Source organism: Phymastichus coffea, unplaced genomic scaffold, assembly GCF_024137745.1.
Source record: "Phymastichus coffea isolate CEN01 unplaced genomic scaffold, Cenicafe_Pcof_1.1 PCOF00001, whole genome shotgun sequence".
Lineage (NCBI taxonomy): Eukaryota > Metazoa > Arthropoda > Insecta > Hymenoptera > Eulophidae > Phymastichus > Phymastichus coffea.
The window spans coordinates 12,138,768-12,162,143 of record NW_026706812.1 but is presented as its reverse complement, the minus strand read 5'-3'; the positions used below and the strand labels follow the sequence as shown (position 1 = coordinate 12,162,143).

General features: G+C 37.1%; 1 protein-coding gene across 3 annotated transcripts in view; it reads right to left on the bottom strand.

Moving 5' to 3' along the window:
- Window positions 1-22,805, bottom strand: part of LOC131674380 (uncharacterized) — a 107,941-nt gene extending 85,136 nt beyond the window's left edge. For 2 of the 3 annotated variants that reach the window (XM_058953059.1, XM_058953142.1), the window contains exons 1-2: window positions 22,551-22,805; window positions 21,644-21,873 (exon numbers count right to left, since the gene is read on the bottom strand). In XM_058953059.1, coding sequence (XP_058809042.1) covers window positions 21,644-21,831 — 188 coding nt within the window. In that variant the 5' untranslated portion in view covers window positions 21,832-21,873; window positions 22,551-22,805. Of the gene's footprint in view, window positions 1-21,643; window positions 21,874-22,550 lie in introns of those variants that run through there. The other variant, XM_058953218.1, reaches the window with a different exon arrangement.
- Between the last annotated feature and the right edge of the window lie 571 nt (window positions 22,806-23,376).

Sequence of the window (23,376 nt, the reverse complement as noted above, 5' to 3'; positions counted from 1 at the left end):
TAATGAGTAACCTTAGTTCCTTTTTCTAACAAGTTTTTTTCTTGCAGCCTAGAAGCAAGTAGTTCTGAACGTCCTTTAGAAAGATCTAACTCTCGTACAAGATCGTTTAATGTCAATTGGTTAAATAAAATTGGAGTCTTCTCTTCGAAAAAAGAACTGTCATGACAATGAGAATCTTCATGTTCAGATTCAGTATTATCAGAATCTGTAATCTCTTCTTCATCTACAATCACATCATTAGTTTCAAGTTGTTCATTAGATTTTCTCCTTATGGTACTAGTTTCATCATTGATGATTGGAAAAGTCACTGAAGATACTTTTGGATATGTAATGTTGTATTTATTTTTAATGTTATAACCCGTAGTGTTACACAAACAAAGGTAACAATCATTCCTATGATTTTGAGGTTTTCTCCATATCATCGGAGATAAAAAGTGTCTTGTGCTATCGTCACCGTTCTTCCACCGTCTTAGTCTGTGAATGCACTTTACACAGATAGTCTGTGGAATCCATGGCTTTTGGATTTCATTTGAAGATTTCTCGTAACATTTAATATACCAAGATTGCAATAAATCCGTGAATTTTTTTCGTTCTTTAATTGTAAGGTATTCACCACACATAATACAGAAGTGATTGGGATCGTTACTACACTGATTCATTTTTTCCATTTTTATCCTAAAATGTTAACGACGAAAAAATATGAATTTACAAAATAATCATAAATAAAGAAATTGAAAACTACAATCACTATCAGACCATTCTCGATACAGAACTTTTCATTAATTACGCATATTTGCAAGTGTGTATACAGAATTCAGGTTTGTGGGTTTAGAGAGAACTTGAATTTTTTGGTCTGTGTTAGAATTTGGGATTTGAGGTTTGCGCTTTTGAAACTTGGGCTTTAGAAAAGTAGATTTGGAGTTTATAATTTGTTGTCTTAGGTTTCATAAGCTTCCAATTTATATGCATTCAATTGGGGGTTCTGATTTTAAGCAGCTTTGGATTTGTGGGCTTAAATGTGGTGGGTTTTGAAATCGTAAACTTTGAATTTGTGAGCTTGAAGTTTAAATAACTTCGATTTTATTACATTACAGTTTTATGAGCTTGAAATCAGGGGAACGAGAGTTTAAAGGCTTCGAATTTATTAATTTGAGCTTCGTACGTTTGGGTTTGTGGGTTAAAAGTGTAGAGATATATTCTATAAAATGCTAGATATATTTTTATTGATTAAAATGACATGATATTTCGTAAGCTTAAAAATAGAATAAGATGGTAGGCTACTCATACACGTAACAAACTAAAAGCAGACCAGCACACAGGGCCCTTCTGATAGTATTGAACTCATTTTTTTATTTAAAACTACAGATTAAACTTGCTGTTTGAGAGATAGCCTGTTTCAAGTATGTTAGAGATGGTGTAATAGGATCCGAGCGCTAAGGGTAGGTATTCAGGTTAATTTTATTGATCAGAAGGTAGATTTAATTGGATGAAATGGATTGTTCCCAAGATAACTGGCAATTAAACAACTTTTTACCTTATTAATATGGATGAGCTAGCTAGTGGTTTGTTAGAAGTAGTGTGAGGGGGTTGAAGGGTTAGAAAAAGGTATTCAGGTAGATTTAGTTAATCAAAGAGTAGATGGTTCAACATTCTATTTGTATTAAACTTCATTACTTTATAGAAAACTGGCGATTTAACTTGCTAATCTCTGGGGTATGTGAGTAAGCCTGCTTGTGGTTTGTTAGGGGTAGTTTTAGGGGTTCATAGGATAAGGCCTGAATGGTGAGATACATCTGCTTAACCAGAAAGTTGATAGTTTAATCTTCTCACTGTATTATACCAGATTGATGGCTAAAAAACTAGCGATTAAATTCACTGTTTTCTGGATTACGTGGGTGAGCGTGCTTGTGGTTTGTTAGGGGTAGTGTTAGGAGGTAAGAGGATTAAGGGTCGGCGTTGAAGTTGACGTTTTTGATTAAACGGTTAGTGCTTTAACATTTTCGATGTATTGAGTGGTATTACATATTCGTTTTCGTTATGTTGAATATTGTCCAAGGTTTGTCGTATCTCTTACAAAATAATCGACTTTTTCGACATATTTTTTGATTTTGCCAAAAATTCTGACGTGATGGAGCAAAACCAAAAATTTCTTTGAATTCAGCGTCAAAAAATACATAAGAAAAATATGTTCTGACCCAAGATCCGGACATCTTTTTTTTTGTAAACCTGTGTAATTTTTCAAACTCATTTTTAGCTTGCTTTCTTTTTTCAGTATTTAAATTAACATATGGTTTCAGCCATAGTTTTTGTTTGAATTCTAGCGCTCTATATATCTTTTTGAGTTTTAGTCCATATTTGAGAGCTTGTTTTAACTCTCTATAATGAATAACGTATCATATCACAAAGCGTTGTCAAAAGTTTTTTCTGTTTTGATCCGGGTGGTTTTAGTATGTTCGGGGCAAAGAGGTAGGTCTTTATGATCATCATGTAGCTCTTGTGGATACTCTACGTGGCTATCATCAGAGACATTAAAAAAATTTGACATATCCACATTTGAAACCCATTTAAAGCCCTCAAATGGTAGTGATTGATTCATAGCCCAACCATAAAGGTTGTTTACGTCATAATACATTAAAATTTTGTTTGGCTCATCCTTATTGAATTCTTCACCCATATATTTATTGTTTGCTTTTGAAAATCTATTGCAGCATTGACTAATACCTCCACGAATACCTTTTCGAATGAATAAAACCATATCTATATCTGTTAATAGTTCAAGCTTCATATTAGTATATTTTAACATCGCGTTCCATGTTAATCCAGGGGTAGTGTAATAATAAGCAAGATCGAGATCATATGCATTCTTACAGGTTGATCGAAAATTTTAAAAAATATCAGCTAGTAAAAGTACATCAGTTTTCAGATAGAGATCAGAATACATTCCTAAATCTATTTTCTTCCAAATACTACCGAAAATATTCCATACGTTTTGAGCATGCTTATATTCTTCAGTAAGAATATCACTATCTGTTAATCGACTATGAAATTTTTCAATAGATGGTAACTCTGTCTTAGTTAGTCTATTTAAATTTTGGATGTATTCATATGGGAAAACTCTTTTTCTTTTGAGTAAATTAATCTGTTCTAAAGTGTAATTATCTTTCTGAAATTCTCTCTATACAATATCTAGCTAAGGTAAATAATATGCTAATTTATCTAGAGATGTAAGCATAAATCGAAAGGAATCAATGAAACGAAAGCTAATTCGACTGTTTGTAACTTCTTTTGTGAGGGATATGTATCGCTCCTTGTTTTCAGCGAGAACAGAGATCTTTCCTTTAAATTCTGAGTTAGTATCAATTTCTGTTATAACAAAATGTGAGTCATAGCCTGTAAAGTTATGAAATACGACTGGTATGAAAGAGGCATTTTTATAATTCAAATTGCAATGATCGTGAGCTGCACATCTAAATTTTCCTGTTAAATGACAATGATCTCGAACTCGTTTTTGGTTATCTTCGAAATATCGGTTGCCAATATGACATCTTCTTGCCGTTTTGAATGCCTGTTCATTAATAAATGATAAATCCATTTTTATTGCATTATTATATATCTGTTCTAACTCAATCACTAGGGATTCAATTGCTTTATAAACCATAATACTGGTGATTCGTTTTCATTTAATTTTTTTCTGTATGACATATATCGACTTACTATCATCATAACGTCATTTTACATATAATCCAATACTATAGGCTTCATGTTCTTGGAAACTATGTCTCTTAACATTGAGATTTCTATTCGGTTCTTCTATAGGTTTTAACAGACATTCAAAATCAGCGTATATAATAAATGAAACTTCCTCTTTATGCTTAAAATTTTTTAATTCTAAGGTAGCATCGTCAGGTAAATTAATCCGACACTTATTTATTTTGGAACAGTCAACTTCATGAGATTTCAAATTTTCCTCGTTAGTAAAATAATGAAGGCAACGTTCACAAAGATAAATTTTTTCAGTATGTTGAGTAACTTGTTTACGAAGGAGAGCAGATAAAGTTTTAATGCATCAGTAGTAAGTTTCTAATTTGAATTTTTCATCATATATTAATATTCGAGGTCTATTAGTATCATTTTCATCAATATATTCGTTTTGTATTAAGAGTAAGTTCACATGTTTAGTTTGTTTTAATTTCGTTATATAGCACGGTGAGACTTCATATTTCGATCCATATTTTTTAAGTATATATAAATTTACACTTATATTATTCAACTTTTCAAATTTAGATATATTTTTTATTTTTACAGGGAAGCTTATACTATCAAAATTCAGTTCATTCTCATAGGGCTTGTACTTAATTACTCTGGATTTTTTTCAACTGGATGAAGGCATGAAAGTATCATTTAAAACATTCATTGTCTTCATTTTTAACATTAACACAGGCTCTTTTATTATCTATGCTTGACGGTAATGGTATACGAGGTGTGTTCAAAAAGAACCCGAAATTATCGTTTTTCCAAAAAAATATTTATTTATTCGTTTACATCAATGTGGTTCCCTTCAAAGTAATACCCCCCAGATATAATACACTTATGCCAGCGTTTTTTCCAATCTTCGAAGCATTCTTGATATGCACTTTTCGGTATGTCCTTGAACACTCTCAGCGATTCGGCCTTTATTTCTTCAATCGAGGAAAAACGCCGTCCTTTCATGGGTCTCTTCAACTTTGGGAACAGGAAAAAGTCAAACGGAGCTATATCTGGTGAATATGGAGGTTGGGGTACGACTACGGTATTGTTTTCGGCCAAAAAATTACGAACAAGCAACGACGAGTGAGCAGGTGCGTTATCGTGATGCAAAAGCCATGAATTGTTTTTCCATAAATCGGGACGTTTTTTTCGGATTGCTTCACGCAAACGTCGCATAACTTTAAGGTGATACTCCTTATTAATCGTACGACCTTGTGATAAGAACTCATGATGCACCACGGCCCTGCAGTCAAAGAAAACTGTAAGCAAAACCGCCACAGTTGATCGAACTTGACGTGCTTTTTTCGCTCTTGGTGACGTTGAATGCTTCCAGGTGGACGATTGTGCTTTGGTTTCGACATCATAACCATACACCCATGTTTCATCACCAGTTATGACCCTTTCAAGCAAACTTGGATCGTCGTTGACGTCGTTTAACAGCTCCTGAGCGATGTTCATGCGATTGTTTTTTTGGTTAAAGTTCAGCAGTTTTGGAATGAATTTTGCTGCCACCCGTTTCATGCTAAAACATTTGAAAAAATGTTATGAGATGAGCCAATTGATATGCCAACTTCATCAGCAACTTCTCTAATTGTGATTCGGCGATCATTCAGAACCAATTTTTCCACTTTTTTCACATTTTCATCGATTGTTGACGTGCTGGGTCGACCGGAGCGTTCGTCATCTTCAACGTCTTCGCGGCCATCTTGGAAACGCTTATACCACTCTTAAACACTTGTTTTTTTCATAGAAGACTCACCATAGGCTTTTTGTAACATTTCACACACTTTGTTACACTTTATTTCATTTTTTACGCAAGATTTAATACAAATTTTTTGATCCATTTCTTTTAAAAAACGAAAATCGCCGAGCTCATAAAAACACTTCAAACCTTAGCGACTACCGCAGACAAAGTAAACAGTGAATATAGCTGAAAATTTTATCATAGTTCAGGGGCATGTATACCAAAATAATAAAAAAAAATTTTGACAATCGGACTCTCCAGACCCGCGAAATTTAAAAATTCCGGGTATTTTTTGAACACACCTCTTATATAAGCACGGTTTAAATGTATTATACTTATTTATATTAATAGTGAGACCAGCCACACGTTAAAAAAAATAGTTTTTAACGACCAGCCTGAGTCTCTTTCTTGAAATTCTTCGATTTGTTTAAGTATAATATCTTTAACGTTATTTTGAAATCATCTATCAAGATCAGTAGTCTTATAAATGCAAACATTTTGTATGAAATACTTGATTTGAATGTCTTCTTCTTGATTTTTCTTTATGATAAATTGTGATGCCATTTCTGTATTTATTTTTAAGTTATTATGGATAGCAAGAAATTGAGGTATTTTAATTTGTAAAAGTTGATTTGCGGCAACTAGAAATGTTTTTATATCTACATGATGTTGATGAACTGTACAGACTGTACTAATTCGATTTTCAAAGGCTGAATGAATTGGCCTCCAAACAACTCCATCTCCTGGAATTTCATCCGAATAGCTGTTAATGGATATATACTTCCACCAACTTTTATAGTTTTACTTAAATTGACTTCAATAGAATTCAAATGACAAGCACAAGTTTGACATCTTTGTCGAATTGCTCTACTTAAATCAGATCGTTTCATAAATTCATTAATTAAAATTATAATTAAAATTATAGCATTAATTGTTAGATTTCTCCATCTAATACAATCGTTTATATCTAAATCGTTCGAATGATTATAAGCTTTCCACAAATTTTTAATTGTTTCTTTAAAATAGGCGATAAAAATCATGTTGTTAGTTATGGCTGATTCCACCTCAAATCATGCAGGGCACCGGGTGACCGGTAACGAAACAACATCAAAATACTTGGATAATGTTCTAGGCCCAAAATAAGACGACCCCTATTTTTTCTTTTCCCTCCCAAGATGCATAGGTGCATCAACAACGTACTTGAAAGATGCACTTTCAGAAAACAGACTAACAAAAAAAAAATATCGTATTCAATTTCAATCGATTTGCGCATGCTTATTTATCATCGGAATCGAATAAATCTTTTTTTATACGATAGAGAAATACAGAGCCTTCAAATCTATGCATTAAAATAAATGCACTAATGCATTTCCGAGAAGATTATGCACTTTTTCCAAAAAAATGCATCTCATAAAAAACTCGATTTATTTAAAAAACCCCACTTTTTTTGCGCTCATAATTTTTATGGAGATTCTCTGATACGCTACCTTCAATCTAGTGTAGGTCCCATTTTCGGTTTCTACTTCGTTACTGAGAAAAAAAAAATTTTTCAACTAGAAAAATTTTTGTGTTGACAATTATGCACTCATACTCGCAAGCTTATGAATAAAGAAGTACAACAGCTTTTTATTGATTATATCACATTTTTTTATTGTTTGTCTTGTTTCTTTTTACATTCTTTTTCTTTTTAGCCTTCTTGACATTCTTAGGTTTCTTAGACATTTTTCCAGCTTTAACCGAAACTTTCTTTGTTTTACGTTTCCTTTGATTTTTTTTCTTTTTATTTTCTTCTATTTTTACCCAAGAGTGAACAGCAGTGCGAGCTATGAACGATGTCGATTTACCTTCAGATATCACTGACTTTCACATATGACATCGTTGAATGCCTTCGAATTTGTTTGACACCATTCGTTCTGCCATTTTCTGATTACGAAAGTTTTGAACCTCAAATGCTTCCATATAAATCAATTTAATCGACGTAGTGTACTTTTGAACATGTTCAACGAAGCACTTCGCATCTTGAATGGCTTCAAGTTCAGAACTACGTAAATTATGCACTGTGGCATAGTGCTTCACCAAACCTCCTATACCATCAACAGCACCTATACCATGTCCAGTCGCAGAAAATAACCATTTCTTAAATATTTTTGAATTTTTGAATTCGTGCATTTGAAAGCGGTTTTTAAAATGACTCGCAGCTCCATCAGATACTATACTAATAGAATTGATTGAACCACCATTAATTTCCTCCATTTCGTTAATAATTTCGATAATTTTTTGCATCGCTAGTAAAGCGTGGGAATAATCGTGCTTTGAGTCATCGCTTACGACCACAAAACTTTTTGTGACATTGCCTACATAACAGACAGCAGTGAAGAGAGAGACTTGTTCATTTACCCAGTGATTAACTTGAACTGGATTTTTTGAAATCACTGACCAGTTCTCAGCAAAATCTATATGTATTAGCAAATGTTGGGGATATAATTTTACTCTTTCTTTTTCATTTTTAATTGCTAACCGCTGTACTTCTTTGATTCGTAAATGTGATGTTACTGTAATTACATGATTAGTAAATTCTTCTTTGAACGTAGCGACGGATACTGTTCTAGTTTCTAAGTTTCCTTTATTCCACAGCGCAAACGTTATATTATTATATTATTATATTGTTATATTATTCTCTGTTTCATCTATATGCAAAACGTCAAATGTGACACCCGCAGCACCTGGACACAACTCGCATTCTTGATAGTAACACGTTTCTTGAGGTGCTGGACATACTACAGAAGATAAAACTGTCGAACGTAAACGGCAAACGTCAACACTACTTTTACCAATAAAGTTTTTCAATGCAATTAAGTACAGCTCAAAGTTGGCACAATAAATACATAAGCATACGTCATTCATTGGTTCGATTAGAACATGCTTTGGACGCATGGAATAGAACTTAGATTTGCTAATTTTTATACCCGGATTCTCTTCTTTCAAAGTGTGATATACTTCCTTTAAACTTCGGGTTAAAAAACGCTTGACTTTTTTAACTTTCGTGCCATTTTCTCTTACTGTTATAACATCTGCTTTATTAGGACTTTGTCTCGAACAATTGAAGTCATCATTCAAATAATATTGCATGACAATATCGCCTGTTTGTTAATCCAGTGGATGACCATTGTACTGCTCTGGTTTAGTATAAATATCTGGATTAGAGATAATATAACAATAGCTATAAAAATAAAACACGCAAAAAAATTGTGCATTGATTGTTATTACATAACAAAAAATTTATATTTTTACCTTGATTTGAAACAATTTTTCTTGCCTTATCAATCATGTAAATAGTAACTTCAGGAAATAACGTCAAAATTTCGAACTTTGTTAACAAAGGAACGATAATTGTTAAGAGTTTGATCACCTTTGAAAAACATGAGCAATTACTGAAGGCCTTAGAGAAATTTTCTCTCAATTCTTGAGGGAAATAATCATTTAACTTTTTTACAGGCTCCTCAATAGGTACATCATAAATCTTTTGTAATTTACAATTTGTAGCTTCAGAGAATGATGATACAAGCTCTCTCTTTTTTTTCATAACATATTTTTTAACACTTGTATTTTTTATGTTGCCTTTCTTACGCAAAGGAGATACTGGATTTTATAAATTAGCAATTATTTTATCATTAAATTCATCCATGAAAATTGAGGTGTCTATAAACTTGTCTTCTTCGTCATTCCCTTCCATTGAAATATTGTCATCTGACATTGTTTCTTCTTCTTTTTCTGCTTGTATTGCATCGCAAGCTTTAATGATACGTTTATAGCAGTTACTACACACACTGTCACTAGCTTTTATATCAGGATTTGTAAATTTTCCTTGTAAAAATACAGCATAGTCACCAATTTTTTGAAAATTCACTTTGTTGCTATTATACACCACTTTAGTATGTACTTTGAAATAATTGGGGCATTTTAATCTTTGCGTAGAATACGTTAACATAGCTGACATGTTGTCAAGCAGAAATTCAAACACGCACTGTCGCTACTTACTGAATAAATGATAAGACTATTTATAAGTATCATGGAATTTGTATACACAAACAGGACTACACACATAAAGGTCTATGACAACAGCTGACATCATAACAAGTCAATACTCGCCGATTATCATGTTATTTAAATGCTCGTGAGTGTGAATGCAAGATAGTCAACATAAAAAATTTTCTAGTTGAAAAATTTTTTTTTCTCAGTAACGAAGTAGAAACCGAAAATGGGACCTATACTGGATTGAAGGTAGCGTATCAGAGAATCTCCATAAAAATTATGAGCGCAAAAAAAAGTGGGGTTTTTTAAATAAATCGAGTTTTTTATGAGATGCATTTTTTTGGAAAAAGTGCATAATCTTCTCGGAAATGCATTAGTGCATTTATTTTAATGCATAGATTTGAAGGCCCTGTATTTCTCTATCGTATAAAAAAAGATTTATTCGATTCCGATGATAAATAAGCATGCGCAAATCGATTGAAATTGAATACGATATTTTTTTTTTGTTAGTCTGTTTTCTGAAAGTGCATCTTTCAAGTACGTTGTTGATGCACCTATGCATCTTGGGAGGGAAAAAAAAAAATAGGGGTCGTCTTATTTTGGGCCTAGAACATTATCCAAGTATTTTGATGTTGTTTCGTTACCGGTCACCCGGTGCCCTGCATGATTTGAGGTGGAATCAGCCTTATCTAGTTTTTATTGTCTTGTAGAGTCATTTGTCTATAGTTGTATAAAGGATTATTATGATGAAAGGATGGAAAAGGTAGTGAACAGCTCTAAAATGAACTTGTTCTTAGTTGGAAATTAATATTGATTTGTTTAATAAATCAATAAGGATTCAACTAACTACTGAGGAACTACTTGCAAATGGAGTAAGGTAAGGCAAGCTTAGCTCGCAGGCTGTCTCAAGAGACTGCGCTCTTTTGCTAGGCCAAAGCGGCTTATAAAGGTTAAGTGAGGGCGCTGCAAGCAACACTATTATCTCTGTATGCAGTATATGGAAGAGATAGCTAAAATGAAAGAGTGAGGGTGAACCGACTGTAGCACCCTCTAACTTATTAATTTAGTATTAAAGGGTTTATATTAGATCTTCAGAATAAAAATATAGTCATTATTGCTTTGAGATACGATTCAGCTCACATATTATAGAGAATAATTGGATTTATACTCTAAGATGGACTATATTTTAGATATTCAAGGCTTTCAGAGTCCTAATAATATTTTTATTTGTAAGGAGTTTGCCTATTTACCAGTATGTTCTAATACTTCACCTACAGTAATACTTTTTAAACCTCCATATCATTGGCTCAAACTGTCTATTGAATATCAAAGTGTTAATAAGTGGTTGGAATTACATCATCATGGTATTTATTTTTCAATTATCGTGCAAGAGTGGTCAGCCTCCGTGCGCCATGGGCTGGTCTCTGCTAATTTTTCTGGGTTCTATCTCGGTAAAGAAAGCCGGCGCTGACTTTCACAGGCCGAAGTTCGCGCTGGCTGGGAAAGGTTGACACAAAGGAACGGACACTCTAATTCAATGATATTACATATGGCGATCTCATTTATTGACGCCTTTTCACAAATATCGCTACAAGATTAACTTCGCCGCGGCGAGCGCGCTCGTTCAGCCTTTCCACGACAAGAGTTCGCGAGATCACGCGAGCGAGATCGCTCAGCGTGCGCGATAAAATCAAATACACTAATGTCCGTAATCGAGCGAGAGCTAGCGCGAGAGAGATGAACAGGTTTTCGACCCACCGGATGCCGACGGTCCGTCGGCAGAGAGACGACGCCGGCGAAAGCGCAGGCCCGCTGGAAGTGGCGCCCTGGCGATGACTGGGACTGCTGCAGGAGAGGCCGCAGCACGGCCTTTGCCCCGGGGACGGCGAATGGTCGCTGGGTGTCCGGGCTCGGATTGGAACTTCTGGCTCTCCCGGCAAATGGCAGTCGTACTTCCGGCAGTCGTTCCTCTCTGGCCGAAATGTCCTCTCGTTCAGACTCTCCTTAGGCAGCCCTAATTACTTGAGAGCTCGCGCCTAACTGCCCTTCTTCTCTCTTAATTTTCCAAGCCTCGTGCCGCCGCGCTCCCACTTCTCTCGCCGTCAAAAATCAGTCAAAATCGCTCTCTCTCTCTCTCTCTCTCGCTCTTCTCGCTCTCACTCGCACTCACGGCGACACCTCGCCGATCGTCGCGCTCCTCCCTCCAGATCCTGCAACGACACAAGTATGTAGTCGCTATATAGCGTATACTTGGTCGCTGCGTTCATGCGAGGAGAGTGCCGCACACAGGGCCAGCGAGCATCGCTATAGCCCTGTCACAATCGTTAATTAACAATGAGTTTATTTGAAATATTTAATATAATTAATTTTATAGGTATATTATGGAGAAATGGTAACATACCATATAATCTTTTAAATTGTACTATTCGTAGTTATTTACATAATTGTAGAAATATTTATGTGAAAGGATTACAAAAGAAGCAATGGCTCAAAAAAATTATTCCTGAAAAGTATGTAACGGGGGCAGCGCCTTATTCGGCACTGACGTCACCAATTTATTAAGGGGAGAGTAAGAGAGGCACTTTCGCTCTTTAACAATCGGGGAACGAGAGGATAGGTCGAACGAATAAATAATTTTCCTTAATTAGAACATACAACTTAAATCTATTCAGACAAACAAATACAAAATCGGTTATAATAAAGTTTGCATAACGCGCACATGTACAGAACAACTTAAACTAACGCGGGAGGATGAATGGCCCGGCGACTAAATCGCCTTGACCATTTGCCTCCTTACAAAGGAAAGAATACGTCGAAACCTCTCTACCGCATTACGATGAGCGTAGCCGGCAAGTGATCGCCTGGCTACCTATCGTTCCTACGCGGCCGCGCATCACCATGAGAGAGAGAAATACCGGGAGAGAGAGATAACCTGACCTTTGTCTTTGGCGATGAGCCGGCAACGGGGAGTTGACCTGGCCGCTGGCTGGACGTCTTCCTCCGGGTAGCCCGTGGTGAACCCACTGGAAGTCATGCCGTGCACGGTGGCGAGGGCGACACTGAATGCCCTGCTGCAGGTGTTGTCGCCACACGTTGCCTCGGCTCGCCCTGGTCTGGTCACTGCTGCACGTGTACTTCTTCTTCTCTCATTGCGCTGCTACTTCCAACTTCTCTCCTTAACTTTCTTCCGGGAACTACCTCACGCGACTTGACGCATGGTGAGCATTCGCACTCTGGCCGGGCTCTCCCACCAAGCCCACTCATTAGGCGGCGTGCGACAAAAGCGCTAATTGGTCGCGCGTCACACGCCGGCCCAAACCTGCATAGTGCGTGCATAGACGCGCACTCTAGCATGCCCGCTAACTCTCTCTCTCTCTCTCTGTCTCTCTCTACCTCATAGTCGCTGCGCTCTTGCTTCTTCGGGCGCTCTCAACCTTGCTCGGCAATCTTCGGCGGCTGGAAAAACATAAAGGCCAGTGGTTAGGCGCAATAAATATATGGGCCGAACGCTGACCACGTCGCCATGCCGAGCGATAAGAGGGAGAGAGAGAAGGAGGGCAGACGAGGAGCAAGCGTACTGCTTGCTCTCGTCACACCCCCTCCCAAGGCCAAAGCTCACTGCGGCCTGACTCTCTTCCCCCTTCTCCTCTCTCGACCGGCAACTTGCAGCCAGCGCTAAACGCTAAACAAAATAATAACCTTAATTAATTTCTTAATCATAACTTATTCTATAACTTAAATTTATTCTAATAACACCCAGATAGAACCAAGTGCAAACTCTTCATCCCCAAAATCTAAACTTAAATCCTTACAACAAAGTGAACAAACTTCTCTCACCGAAGAATCGACCAACCCCGCACGCCATCATAGCAATTCCAACTCTAAAATAATAAATATTCGTAAAAAAAAATTACGCATTTACTTTCCGTGGCGGTATGTAAAGCTTAATCTCCGAAACATGTACTCTAGTGGTGCGATGTTTTTGCTATTCGTGGCCAATTCATAAATCTCGGGCGAGATTACCAGAACGATTTTAAACGGATCGTCATATTTCGGATCAAGTTTCGCGTTCTTGCCCGCCGCTGCATTCGAAAGCGTATGCACTTTGCGCCGAACCAAATCACCCACTTGGAAAAGAGCTCGTCGCCTACCTTTAACGTAGTACTTCTTTTGCTTTTCCTGTGCTTCGTCAATATGCTTGGCTACTAAGTCGCGCAACGCATTCAAACGTAATAGCCTATCTTCCCATGCCTTTGTATCCAACTTAACTATCGACTTTACCTTATCACCATCCGGACGCAAGCCCTCACAGTCTAACCTGTACCCTAAGTAGGTTACCTCAGTGCAAAAGAAATCAGACTTTTCTAAATTGATTTCTAGTCCTACACTTACCAATCGCTTCAAAACCTTTTCTAACCATAACATATGGCTCTCAAAATCTGCATTAATCACCAACAGATCATCAAGATACCAGAAAACATGCGGCTCATACTCTGGACCGAAAAGTGCGTCCATGAGGCGCGTGAAAGTAGCCGGCACGTTAACCAATCCAAACGGCATTCGCTCGAATTCCCATAATCCTGAACCTGGAACCGCAAACGCTGTATATTGTTTACTATTTTCAGATAACGGAATTTGCCAAAACGCCGCTCGCAAATCTATTTTCGACAGGTAAACCGCTCCGCGCAACCTATCTAAAATAGCGTCAATGCTAGGCATCGGATACGCGTCTACTTTCGTCACCTTATTTACAGGTTTAAAATCGAGGCAAAACCTATAATCACCGTCTTGTTTACGCACGATCACCGGCGCGTTACACCATTGACTATTCGATGGCCTAATTATTTTCGCTTTCTATAGCCGCATGGTTTCTTTCTGCGTAAATGCTAATATTGGAGGCGACATTCGGCGCATCGGCGTCTTTATCGGGCGCGCATCGCCTACGTCGATAATGTGCTCGATAACCCTGATGACCGCTGGTGATTCGCCAGGTTCCGGGACAATCCGTCGAACGAGCGCCATGATTGTCTCTTTCTGAGCCTTCTCGTATTTACTCAAACCCGCGCATTCGGCGTAAACATCCACTTCTCTACTATCCTACTCTGCTACCTGAAACCAATCGCCTTGGTCATCTGCCCGCCAAGCGCGATTACCGTAGTTGATATTAATATCCCATTTATTCCAAAAAAAAAAAAAAAAAAATCTGCACCTAAAATCAAGTCGTGCCTAAGTGTAGATACTACCGTCGCAATCAACCAATCAGTCCTGCCACCAATTTCCATACTTAGCTTTAAGTCCCCCCACGTTCGCGGTTTCTCACCTGAGATACCCTGTACGAATATCGTAGGTGGCCTTAACCGGTCCTTAAACCGTAAGCCAAGATTCGGCCCTACCACTGATACCTGTGCACCTGAATCTAGCAGCGCTGTATAGACTTTCCCGCCTATGTCGACCTTAATAAAGAACCTATTCTCTACTACAGCGACTAACGCTGCATCTGATTCATCTGCCGTTTTCTTCGGGATTTCTGAGTTCCACTCAGACCCTCCCCTCACTAAAACGGAAGGTGCGTCGGCACCGACGACCGAACGTCCAAACAACAAAACCCTACTATCAACAAGCCCACTTCTATCGCGCGTGACCATGACCTTTGTCGCAGCCCGCTCCGACGGGAGCACAGCGCCTGAGCTCGTTTCCTTACCAACAGATTCTTTCACAGGTTCACCCTGATTTCCTAAAGCAACGGCCTTTTCCGAAGCCTGCCCAACCGTGGGCGAAATACTCGAACCTGTCTCTCTCGCATTCATGCGCAGCGACGGCAACTCAGTTTGCCTCGCTAGGCACTTCTCGAGCGAACTACCCGCCAAAGAATTTCTACCATGATCGATCGCATCTCGCGCATTTGTGTCTGGTAAAACTTTCTGTATTTTAGCATTTTGACTATTGCAGAAACCTTCTGCGCCTTCCTGTACCGAGTCGCGAGAATTTACCTGTTCGGGACCATTGCTGGTCTTACTGGGGAAATCTACGGCTACGCTACTCTGCGCTCGGTTCCTGTCTAAAGTCAAACTCGGCAGCTCACTCTCAAATGCAACTTTCCCTACTCTATTTCGTAAACTTTTGAAATCTACAATCTAATTTCTATCCTCTGCTAAACTCTTACCATCTACTCTAGATGCACACTTGACTTTCACATCCTCATTTTCACGCTTATCGAATATGCTATCCGAGAAAGATGCGAAGAACTGGCAATTTTTTTGCCTTGTTCTCGCCTTCCTTTCTCGCCTCAACCACGGTACCCTTGCCTCTTGCGCAAAGCACTCTCTCTACCTGAAGGGCCCGCTCGATCCATCTTAGGCAGGAGTTGTCGAGCGGTCGACGGCTCCCGCCAAGATGTTTCTCTGCCTGGCCTGATTACAAGTAGGGCAATCTCTAAAAACGAAACCAACCGTACCACAGACCTGACACGTCGGCGCGCGCTCAGTAGATCGAGTCGGGCAACTATTGGCATAATGTCCCTGTTGCCGACATTTGTAACAGACAACCAGTGGGTTGACTCGAGCCACCGGGCATTGCGCCCTTCTGTGTCCTATCGCGTTGCAATTAAAACATGCCCCTGTGAATGGTCTATTAGAAATATTCCTAGACGCGCCACTATTCTGATCGCGTTGTTGTGGAATAAAGCTAGGGGCTGCATTTGCAGTCGAGGCTAACGAAGCCTGCGCACTAAATTGAGCCGGCGCGGTTTCTCTTGCAGGTTGGCTTGCCGCCGGCGGCTGCTGCCTATCAGCCGCGGCCCGGCAGCTTCGCCTTCCTGTTTTGCGCCCCTTTTTACTTAACTTTTCTTTTGCTGCGATTTCTTTTTCGACGGCTCTCATCACTATCCGTATCCGAAAAATTCGAGCATGTATCGCTCGTACTAACGCTCTCTATCTTTTTTTTTACTTGCTTTAGCCTAGGTCGCCTTACACTAATTACACTTTCTCTTTCTATTACCGAGCCTTTATTCGACAGAGCTGGTATTTGCGCTTCATCTTTAATAGCAGTTTGTACTTCGCGTTCCCAATTTTCCACCCACGAATTTATCCTTGGCGCTTGGTACCTTGTGCTCACTGATTTGCTGAAATCAGTGCTGATAAGCGCACTACCTGCTCTATTAATTGATGCGCTCGCATGTGTCGATTGCTCAGTTCCAGCCGCGGGCACGTTTAGCGCCGCACGGTTGCCAGACGACCTGGCCTGAGACGGCAATGAAGCTTGCTGCTCGGCCTGGGCCGACCTACTGTGCATCGCTTCTCTTTCGACCCTAAAAACTGCATTCGCACCATCCGTGATGCCCTGTCTAACCTCGCGCCTATAAATCCAACGCGGAACAGCAGTTAAAGCTCCCCAGATTTGGCTTAGCGCCCCAGTACTACATTCACCCCGATCTCTGGCTTCTTGCTCGCGAGCGCGTCCGGTCGCGCTAACCGACGGTAGGCATGTCGCCGGTGGCAACGCGTTCTCGCTTCCTGCTTTCTCGCGCGCGTTAATTCAGTCGCCAAGGGCGTCACAGCCGTCGCGAGCTCATCGCCAAGATCTGCGCTCTGCGCCCTGTCCGCCGCTGTTTCTTGCTGCTCGTCGCATGACAAGTCTGGGATTCGGCCCGATGCGAAATCATTAGAATGCAACGGCGGCCGCAAATCTGGTCGTTTTTTCACCAACATAAATCGAAATACCGGTCCCGTAACTCTTCTAAATCGCCGCACAAAGTCAATCCGCGATAGCGCATCAACTCTAACAGAACGGCCTGCTCTGTTGAGTCAATTTTACGTTTTAATCTTTTCGCGTGCACATCGCGTAATATTCTGCATAAGACGATTCTGTCTCTACACGCTAATGACATTTTGCGTCTAAAAAAAAAAAAATTAAAATTTTTTTTTTAAGAGACTGAAATACGAGCTACAAGAACGAACGTGTCTCAACCACGATCTATGTAATTCGACACTACTGCCAAATAATAAGACCGATTCTTTCTAGGCTCTGAGCCGGCGAGGAATCGCCTTGCATAAGCCAAAGAAAAAAACCGTAAATATATACATGTGTCCACTTACTGGAAAATATTACAAAACAAAATAAAACAGCAAGGCAAAGTTTTACTTTCTAAGAAATAGGAAACTTAAAATGTGTCGAACTCTAGCGCTCGAACGGCTCAATGACGCACGCGCGGCTACCCGACTCCCCGATAAGAAAAGGTCGCCGGTAGCCCAAAACAAAACAATCCGAGAGAACAACGAACAAATTCCTTCTAAAAAAAAGTTCATAGCACGCGCGTTTTGCCCTTAGCTAACAAATTATTTTTCCCTTCTTAAAAAAAAAAACCATTACCGCTTGACCATTTCTCTCTATTATTACCCGATTGTTAATCTCCCCACAAGGGATGCCATGTAACGGGGGCAGCGCCTTATTCGGCACTGACATCACCAATTTATTAAGGGGAGAGTAAGAGAGGCACTTTCGCTCTTTAACAATCGGGGAACAAGAGCATAAGTCGAATGAATAAATAATTTTCCTTAATTAGAACATACAACTTAAATCTATTCAGACAAACAAATACAAAATCGGTTATAATAAAGTTTGCATGTCTCTCTCTGTCTCTCTCTACCTCATAGTCGCTGCGCTCTTGCTTCTTCGGGCGCTCTCAACCTTGCTCGGCAATCTTCGGCGGCTGGAAAAACATAAAGGCCAGTGGTTAGGCGCAATAAATATATGCGCCGAACGCTGACCACGTCGCCATGCCGAGCCATAAGAGGGAGAGAGAGAAGGAGGGCAGACGAGGAGCAAGCGTACTGCTTGCTCTCGTCACAAGTAGGTTCAAATAATATACAATAGTACAAAATTCTAATTTCTAATTTAATTAGTTTTTTTTTTTTAATTACAGAAATATTTTAGATATCGAAACTGAAATGAGATGTCCGCGATTGGAAGATTTAAGTCTTAAATTTAAATCATCATGCATATATCATAGTCAAATCGCGAGAATATAGTATGTGCTGCGGTAAATACACATAAGATACACGATTGGATGATGGAAAGACAAAAACAAGCAAAATCAAAAGGGATCGATACAGTCGAAAGATTTATAGATGACTATAATTCATATAAAAATTCAATTGAATATTTAAAAGTAGCTATGTCAGACACTGAACATAAAGATTATAGACAAAGTGTACTCTACTCAATGTATAATTAAAAATAATAAATATTAAATAAATAATAAAATGTGTACTTATTTAAATAATAAAATAATCATAACGATTGCAAGAAAGAGCGAACGGATGGGAATAAGGTTCTCTCCTAGCAGAGATGTTTAGGAGGAACATCTCCAGGTTGTCAGTCGAGCGACTGCATTCGTAGTCTCTAGCATTCTCACGAAAACAGCTATGGTATTAAGTGAAGTTCCCTTCATGGAGAGAGCACGCATTGACTATAGATAGGATACGCTCCCCTCAGCGCACTGTGGGCCACGCTTAGCTAGAGCGTAGGAGTGAGTGAGAGAGAGAGAGAGAGAGCACGCATCCTCAAGTTAGAACTATAGACAGCATGCGCTCCTTCTATTCGTTTCATTTTCAATGTGGCAAGTAAATTGTCAATAATATATATTTATAACTTTTTAAAAAATATCCAACATCAGATCATATGTAAAGACAGTTTCATGCGTCAGATCTTTCATGAGAATAGAATACGAGTTATTTTTATATATTTTTTACGTCGGATCTAGCATGAGAACAGGTTCAAACATAAGAAATACGAGGCGAAAACATCCTACGGGATTTAGCTATGTTTCTTATATTAGAACTAATGTAAGAATTTTTAGTAGGGTGTTAGCTCATCCAATCCAAGCACCAGCCTCCACATCACCACTATGGCCTCAGAAGTATCACAAGAAGTAACATTGAAGCAACTCATTGACGGTAAATGATAACTAAGGCCGACAAAATTTGACGAAATCCAGACCCAGAGACCAGATCTAGTATAATCGAAGGAATTTTATGCGCTGAATCCGAATCTGGCCTCAGAATTAATCCATCACCCTTAGTTTCTAAGATATCCTAACCTAAAAGTGCAAAAAAGGCTGTTTTTCGCTGTTTTTGAACTCTTCTCACATCGCTAATTTCCATTTTAGTCAAAAACTGAAAAAAGCATTCAAAAAGGCAAGCTGTTTACTTTCAAATACGCTACCTAATTTGTTCAATTGAAATTTTTAAAGCGGAGATATCGTTCTTTGAAATAAAAAAAAGTGTAGGATTCTTGGAGTTTGACTTGGGGGTTAGACTGTCATGGGTGTAAGGAATCTATAGTTCTTGAGGTTTGGGTTTGACGTTAACCTGTCGGAATGTAAAGAATTCATATTATTTGTGACTTTGAATGTTCACAATTCTTGTTTCATGTATGTTTTACGTTATTGGATAACTCAGCAATTGGGGTTCATGACTTAACGCCAAAGACATTTTGAATTTATCAATTGTTTAAGATTGTAGGTGTTGTCTGAGTAGATTGCATTATTAACTAGAATTTGCAGATTATATATGAATTATTAATCTACTTTTACACACCTCAGATCATTTTTCATGTAGTTTATAGTACCATGAAAAATTCAAATTTTCTTTATTTCAAAGAACGATATCTCCGCTTCAAAAATTTTAATTGAAAAAATTAGGCTATGTTTTTGGAAGTAGACAACTTGCCATTTCCAATGCTTTTTCCAGTTTTTGACTACAATGGAAATTAGCAACGTGAAAAAGAGTTCAAAAACAACGAAAAACAGTCTCTTTTGCACTTTTAGGTTAGGATATTTCAGAAATTGAGGGTGCTAGATTAATTCTGAGGCCAGATTCAGATTCAGCGCATCAAATTCCTTAGATTACACTATGTCTGGTCTCTGGGTCTAAAAACTGTCGGCCTGTGTAATCATAAGGGTTCTTTTCGAAAAAATTATTCAACGACATATACTGAGAGAACATCGATTAATGCAGCTACGTCCTAGTATCTTGTATTCTAGAACTTCAGCACTAAAGGGCATACGCGACAATCTCCGCTAAAATATGATTGCTAGGATATTCCGCAAGTACCTAAATGGTTGCCGTTACGTTATCGGATTCGAAATTCGGAAATGTACTGGCTACCTTGTTGAAACGATCTGAGTACATATCCAAATGTGATTAATAAGTAAAATATTTTTTATTTTAACAAATTCATGTATATATTTATACATAGATAGATATTTATAGTATCGAGCATAATTGTTATTATTTCACTTCTTCATATTTCTTAATATAACATATAGTTTGGAAACTGTATACATACTAACCATATTATATTTCTGCCACAATGAGAGATACCGCCATATATTGCATAAATTGATCGGGAACCTTATAAGAATGTTCCAAGAATGACGTTAATTTTGAATGAATATTATTTTCATAATTAATTTTTTAAGTCATACCAGCAAGGTACCCAACACATTACCAAAATTCAAATCCGGTAATGTACCAGCAAACCATGTAGACAATTATTACGGAATATTTTAACAATACGTTTGTTAGTTTAGTATCTTTCGTATCAAAATTCCAGAAAACAAGTTAACTGTACATAGTTACTATGTACACTTTATCTGGATGTTATCATAATCAATATCATTATAATCACATTCAATATAAAAATTATTCGAAGTTATGAAAATAATAAGTCAAATATTAAGATCATTAACAAATATCAAAGACCTAAATTTAACTTTACTTTTTTGTAATACCCATATAAGAGCTATATACCATAACACACCACATTATATTTTAAATATTTTATATATTTAATATAAAATATTATATATTAAAGTCAGATCAATAATGGATGATTCTTTATTTATAAATTTTTTTTAAGAATCTATCTGTAGTCCAAATTTTAAGGTTTGGCTGCTCAAGCTAAGCAAGAGAATTTTTATTCAATGATAATTATCATTAATAATAGAAAAAGCTAAATATTGTAATTACATTGTTAAATCTGATATACCGTGGACATTAGCTAATTTGTAAAATCTAAAACATTTAGTTGATAATTTGATGACTTATAGATGATACTTACGAGTCACCACATTGTTGACAAAAATACTTATCAATTGTATCATTTTCTTGCTTCAACAATAATGGCATGTCTGGAGCCTTATATGGTTTATCAAAGTGAATAAATAGTGCTTCTTGCAATATAGTACCATATTCCAAATGATGTTTTGATAAATTAGTGTTATTGATTAATCTTATTGGTGAAAACATTTTTAACTATACTATTTGATTAATTTTTACACCAATTTACCACTGAAAAATATATATTGCTTAATAATATATGTACTATGTGTATGTATGTATGTGTATGGAAAAAAGAGAATAGCTAAGAGTATATTACATAAGTCATAATTGACAAGTTATTTTAAAAATAGACTCTTGCCGTTAACATTTTAATTATAACAAATTATAGATAAAAATATTCTATTTTGATTACAAAGTTTTACATAACAGCAGATCAACTTGCATTATATTGATTTAAAACAATCAATTAACTTTGAATCTTTTACACAAATAAGCAATAATTAGAATAATCAATATTTCAAGGCTTAGGTTTAGTTATGAAATTTAAACTTTATTTGAAACTAAAGCAAAAAAAAAGATACTGATGAAAAGATTGGTTAAAATATATATAATGATGAAAAACACTTGTTTTAACATAAGCAACATCAACTATGTAATAAGTTTTTCAATTGAAAATTGTTGAAATCCAAAACAAATTTTTACTTTTACATAAAATTATCTTATAAAAATTGTATATATAAAATTAAGAATATAGGTTAAAATAAATATATAATAATTTTTAATTGAAAAATATATTTTAACTACGGTGAAAACAATTTTAGTAAATAAAAATGACAAAAAATTAGTCCCAAAGGCTTTAGATTATCCATAAATTAAGTCTGTAAGAACATAAATTAAGAAATTACCATTTTCTTTAAAGTTTTGAGTTTATTACAAAAGAATCTTTTCCTGTTCTTAAATGAAATATTATTTACTATATCATATAGTTACTAAATAATAAAATATTTATATTGCTGAAATGACTTCGAAGTGTTTTATAAAATACAAATACTTAAAAAACTGTCTTCCCTTTTCAGTTAGAGTAAATATTATACCAACATATTTTTAGATATAAACATATCAAAGATATAAATGACTTTATTTATATGTATATGCATTGATCAAACATTGTGCTACCTGTAATAACCTTATAATTTCCTCAGACCCACACACCAGTACCACCCTTGCCTCAGCCGGCAAAGTGTAATGGACAGTGAAAATAAAAAATATCATACAAAATATCTCTAATTGAACCCTCCAAAAATGCTCATTATTTTAATTGAATCCCTTCAATTGTCCCAAAAAAAATTAAAAACTTTCCAAATAGATTATTGGGTTATTAGGTTATTGGAAAGAACATACAGTAAAATTAGATTGTTGATTTTAATATATATATTAATGATTTTGAAAAAGTAAGAGGGGTGCAATTAAAACGAGCAAGGGCTCAATTTTTTTGCCTTGTTTCTTTGCAAAAATATTAAGTATTGTAACAGGCTGTCGTTTAGTCGATAATCTCCAGAAAGTGCCCTTATTTCAACTAGACGAAGCCTTGTTATCTATATGCTCAAAGCACAATAACCTACCTTGCCTCGGAGTGCGCCTGCGCAGAGTCTCTTCGCTGTTCCGAGTTGGGTTCCCCCAACTCGCCGCTTGGCGGCGCTGTCGCTCTTACTAGTAGCGCTCGTGCGGCCG